The 4,629-nt window shown below is 44.1% G+C and overlaps 1 protein-coding gene across 2 annotated transcripts; it reads right to left on the reverse strand.

Moving 5' to 3' along the window:
* Positions 1-669: 669 nt before the first annotated feature.
* LOC147615567 (monooxygenase 2-like) lies at positions 670-4,380 on the reverse strand. 2 transcript variants are annotated; one of them, XM_086779675.1, is made up of 6 exons: positions 4,081-4,380; positions 3,274-3,420; positions 3,107-3,169; positions 2,657-2,822; positions 2,020-2,245; positions 670-1,473 (listed from the first exon to the last, which is right to left on the reverse strand). In XM_086779675.1, the coding sequence occupies exons 1-6, from the start codon at positions 4,182-4,184 to the stop codon at positions 938-940; spliced, it is 1,242 nt and encodes a 413-aa protein (XP_086635801.1). In that variant the 5' UTR covers positions 4,185-4,380; the 3' UTR covers positions 670-937. The 2 variants fall into 2 exon arrangements, with proteins under 2 accessions (XP_086635801.1, XP_086635800.1); XM_086779674.1 differs by having other exon boundaries at positions 3,773-4,141.
* Positions 4,381-4,629: the final 249 nt, after the last annotated feature.

Consider the following 4,629-nt stretch of genomic DNA (forward strand, 5'->3'; position numbering starts at 1 on the left):
AGAAAATTTTCCTCTCAATTGTTGTGTGAATATGGATCAATAAATGAAAGCTTGTTTAGATCACGTGATAGAACTTGACTTTTACAAAGGCAATATGCTTTAAATATGCTATCCAAGTATGGGATGATAGGTTGTAAGCCAATCTCAATGCCATTAGAGTAAAATATAAAAGTGGCTTCAAATACAGGTGATCATTTTTGGAGGACCCTACTATGTACATGCACATTGTAGAAATTGTAGAAAGTTTGATCTAAATGACCATCATCGGGCCAGATTTGACCTATGCTATCAGATTGGCAAGTTGGTTTATTTAGGCTCCAAGGAACCACACTTGGATACGTTTATGAGGATACTCAGGTGTATAAAGTCCATAGTAGTACACTATGGACTTTTCTAAGAGACTAGAGTACCAAGTACAAGTACCTGGATATACAAATGCAAAATGCATGGTGAACCCAAAAAAAAAAATTATATTTTGTTGATTAGGGTAATCACATCGTATCTCAATAAGTACGTTAACATGCTTTGAAATCTGCGCATTCACATAGCAGAAAGAAGAAGCTTTGTAGCTCTTCAGGCTTGGCCCATGGTGGTGGTTTCAATCATAGATTGAACATGGCCAATCTCAATATATTTTCAGTTATCAACATTTGTGTGATGAGCATTTGCTTGGTAGATACATACCATGCAACTTCATTGAACACTTGAAAAACTTGGAACACCCATTATGAATGCAATCATGGAGGTTGATTGCTTGGCATACATTTTGGTAAATCGCTATAAGGATGAGTTCAACCATGCGATGACAGCTTAGCGATGACAGCTTAATATAAGTGTCCATAGTAAAGTGAAATAAAAGCCAATCTACTCTGAGCTCATTGTAATGTCCTCTGAGCATTTATTTGGCATCCAGGGAAGGAGCTCTTGGTGGGTGCTGTCATGCTAGTACCCCAACATCATAGAGGGAGTGTTCAATAAAGCTGTCCACTGTCAAAACTTGAGGCAGTAGAGCATCACGCACAGAGCTGAAGGGCTCGCCTTCAATCTGCAGTATTCGACCAATGGCATATGCTTGCACTGCTACTGGAAACATCCGCTGCTGTCTCTGTTTGGTGTACTCGTCCAAAGCAAGCTCAATTCTCATCATCTCCTCATTGATAGGAAGGTTCTGGCCCGAGAGACTTTTCAATGTTTTGGACAGCACACGAGCCAAGACCACCCCATCCTCAAGAGCACTACATCCCCCCTGAGCGAGGTTCGGGGTGACAGGGTGCATCGCGTCGCCTGCTACCGTCACTCCATATCTATGCAGCTTTGGGCCCATCCATGGCCACATCCATCGATCAGAGATCGCTGACCTGCTCAATGTCTCTGGTGAGGATCTCTTGATCACATCTACCACCATCTCTGGCCAGCCTTGAACTAGTCGTAAAGCCTCTTCTTTGATAAGATTGGGATCCGAGACTTTGGTACCTGCAATAAAGCAATTGCAAGTGGGTAAGTCAATAGCCAAGAAGTGAAAGCTCTAAAAGACAAGAATGAATGCAGCTCTACACTTGACCAGAAGGCAACCACATATCTGTGCTTTTCTTCCTTTGAGAAAAAACTTGTTGCCTTCTTGTACAGACAAGGCTCCCACAGAGTTCTTATTTGAAATCAATGTTCCACCCTCAATGTTGTGTGACTGGGTGTCCCGGCTAAACAAGCATACCTGCCCCTCCAAGCCGGGCACACAAAAATGGAGCTTGGAGTTCTAACATGCCTAAATGCCATCAAATGAACCCAAAACCAACAGTGGAGCATTGACTTCCACCAGTTTCCTGAAATTTCCATTTTTGGGTTTCAGGGCTGTTTCTGTTGCACAGACATCAGCCATTTCCGTTTCCATTCCCATTCCATGTGACTACGACTCAAAAACCATAGACCAAGTTCCCAGATACTGAGAGGATCTGTATCTGGCCCACAGCTCGGGCCATGATTGCAAAGAGAGAGGCAGAGGAGTAGAAATATTGTCCAAACCTGGAGGATCATTGAATACAAGAAACCAATAAACTCTGTTGGAATCCAGTGGCAGGCAACCTATCCGAACACCCCGCCCTAGTGTCTGTTTCAACAGATTTGGGAATTTATGTCCATCTGGGAATATAGCTAGTCCCCTTATTCCAATGTAACCAGCATAATGTGCCTCACTTAACCCCAGGTCTTTCGCCACGACTGAACCGATGCCATCACATCCAATGAGAACCTGAAAAACCCAACAAACAAGAAAGTCAGAGACAGGCTATCTGCTCTTCAAGAACTTGAGGCACACTAACATTGTGATTCACATGCTCTACATTTTTTGGGCACCCTGCCTAGCTCAATTTTTTCCTTTTACTAGTTAGGTAAGACTCACAGCATAGGCTGCTTCCTCTGCTTAACCCTAACCCTACTAGGAACCCTAGAATGGTGTGTGCATCTGAGCGTTGAGATGATGTACATGGAAAGGGGTTGTTTTATGGTCAGTTCTGGGGACAGCACATAGAGAGAATGCCATGCATTTCCTCCAGACATCACAAGTGATCCTGTAGAAAAAAGAGGAGCGCAACAGGTGTCTGTACAGCCATGACCTGTATGCAGCCCAAAAAGAACGAGAGAGAGAGAGAGAGAGAGAGACCTTTGTCTGTAGGGTAGATCCATTCTTAAGCTCAACTTCAGTGTAACCTCCATTTATTTTGTGTAGTTTCGTCACGCGTGAGTCATAGGAGATGATACCAGGTGGCAGTGCATTGGTTAGGGTTTCAAGCAACACACGCCTGTCCACCCCACGAAGCTCAACATGCCTACCAAAGAGCAATGCATTTAGTTGCAAGAGTCAAGCTCACATATGCAAATAGACTTTTACGTATCTCACATTCAGGCTGGATACAAAACCTTCCCCTGCCTATGGGTTGGACAGGAAGAGCTGGACAGTCGAAATTCCCTGTCCATTGACAATGGGCCCCTGGGATGGGGCCTCACTTGACCGGTAGGGGTTGGTTGAGAGCCCAGTCTCAGTCTAAGCAATGAAAAGCATTGCACAGTGCATGAGCCTTCAAGAACTGCAAGCACTTCAGACTTAACTTACTTGTTTCCACTTGAAAAATTCAAGCTTGACAGACATTTGTCCTCGCTTGTGTAGAACTCAAATCTGCATAAGAGCCAACGAAAAGCTTTGAGTCATCCCATTTGAATGTTACTACAACTGGAGGAATGCTAGAGTAGATAAGGTAAAGACATGGAGTGTAATCGCACCCAGAAAGGTGTACAAATCTCTCTCTCAGACCATCTGCCAATCCAAGTGCTTCCAGAGCACGCCATCCATTGGTCCAGACAGCAAGGGCCGTCCCTGTTATCCTGAGAGATGGGGACTGCTCCAGCACTGTGGGCTTTATTCCCGACCTGCAGCATTTGATGCAGCAAGAAAAATCAAAGCTCACACCTCACTCCAAAATCAAACAGGGCATGTATGTCCAAAACCCATATGCATGTACATCTGTACATCTGAATGATGCCTATATAATGGCTATGGCCATGGCAGAGTGGCAGGATGCTCTCCCTCCCTTGCAAAAAGTTGTACAGCCATGGTAATAATGTGTGCATGTTGTCTAACTAAGATGCATGGAAAAGGAGAGCTTATGGTGTGACAGTAAAATGTGCCGATATTGTCTGGTAAAGTTGCAGGAGATTCAGTGTCATGATGCCAAAAAAAAATTTTTGTACGGCCATGGCCATAGATGGAGGGCTGGCATACTTATGGAGGGCAACGGCGGTGGCAATGCCAGCGATTCCTCCCCCGACGATTACAACATCTTCTACCTTGGGTGATGTTGTCTGCAGCTGAGACGAGCAAGAAACAAAAACCCGGCTGCCACGAGCTCTGATGGGGGCTCTGAGGAGAGGGGAGGCAATGTGTGTTCTAAAAGCCTGCTCTACATGAAGCGATGGGGGAACGATGCAGATGGATGGATGGGGGCCATCAGGCTTGGTGGTCTGCAAGGGAAGCATCTCTCTCTCTCTCTCTCTGCGTGTGTGTATGTGTGTGTGTGTTGTTGCCCTTACCTGCTATGCATGATGCGTGGCGTCACTCTGGACGTCCCCCATGCTTCGTCTGTTGACGCCTGTCGTCTTCCATGTGCGTTGGTGGTTTTTGTAAGGTTGCGCATTACAATTTACAATACTAATGGTGGAATTTGAATACTATATGTTGACCTCCTGACATGACCTCCATCAGATTATATTGATATCCATAATAATATTCTATCCGAAGCATCTGTCGTGCCGGTCCCAAGGAGGAGGCAACGACATGACATGGCTTCACTGTAGCAAAAATAGCTAAACGATAGTTGCCCAAGTTCTTTCGTCTCCGAAGCTTACAAAAACCCGATTAAATTTATAGGTCTCTCCTTATAAATACTAAGGTTGTCTACAAAAAGTAGATAGAGTTGCTGACAAAAAAACATTAGTAAATTAGGAAAGGTGGTAAACTAGGCAATAGAGTCTAGTAAACTTGAAAGAGTAAACTAAGAATTACTAAAATAAGAAATATAAATTTTAAATAATTACTAAATTAGGGATGGTAAACTAGGCCTCCATGCATGTTTTTAAGAT

Source organism: Cibotium barometz, chromosome 40 (genome assembly GCF_041138505.1).
Source record: "Cibotium barometz isolate CiBa-2024 chromosome 40, ASM4113850v1, whole genome shotgun sequence".
NCBI classification, from domain to species: domain Eukaryota; kingdom Viridiplantae; phylum Streptophyta; class Polypodiopsida; order Cyatheales; family Cibotiaceae; genus Cibotium; species Cibotium barometz.

Coding starts and splice junctions, on each gene's coding strand:
- LOC147615567 (XM_086779674.1), bottom strand. CDS start 4,026: ATGCTTCCCTTGCAGACCACCAAGCCTGATGGCCCCCATCCATCCATC. Junction 2,823..3,106: donor AATTTTTCAAGTGGAAACAA/GTAAGTTAAGTC, acceptor GCTCTTTGGTAG/GCATGTTGAGCTTCGTGGGG. Junction 2,246..2,656: donor GATCTACCCTACAGACAAAG/GTCTCTCTCTCT, acceptor TGGGTTTTTCAG/GTTCTCATTGGATGTGATGG.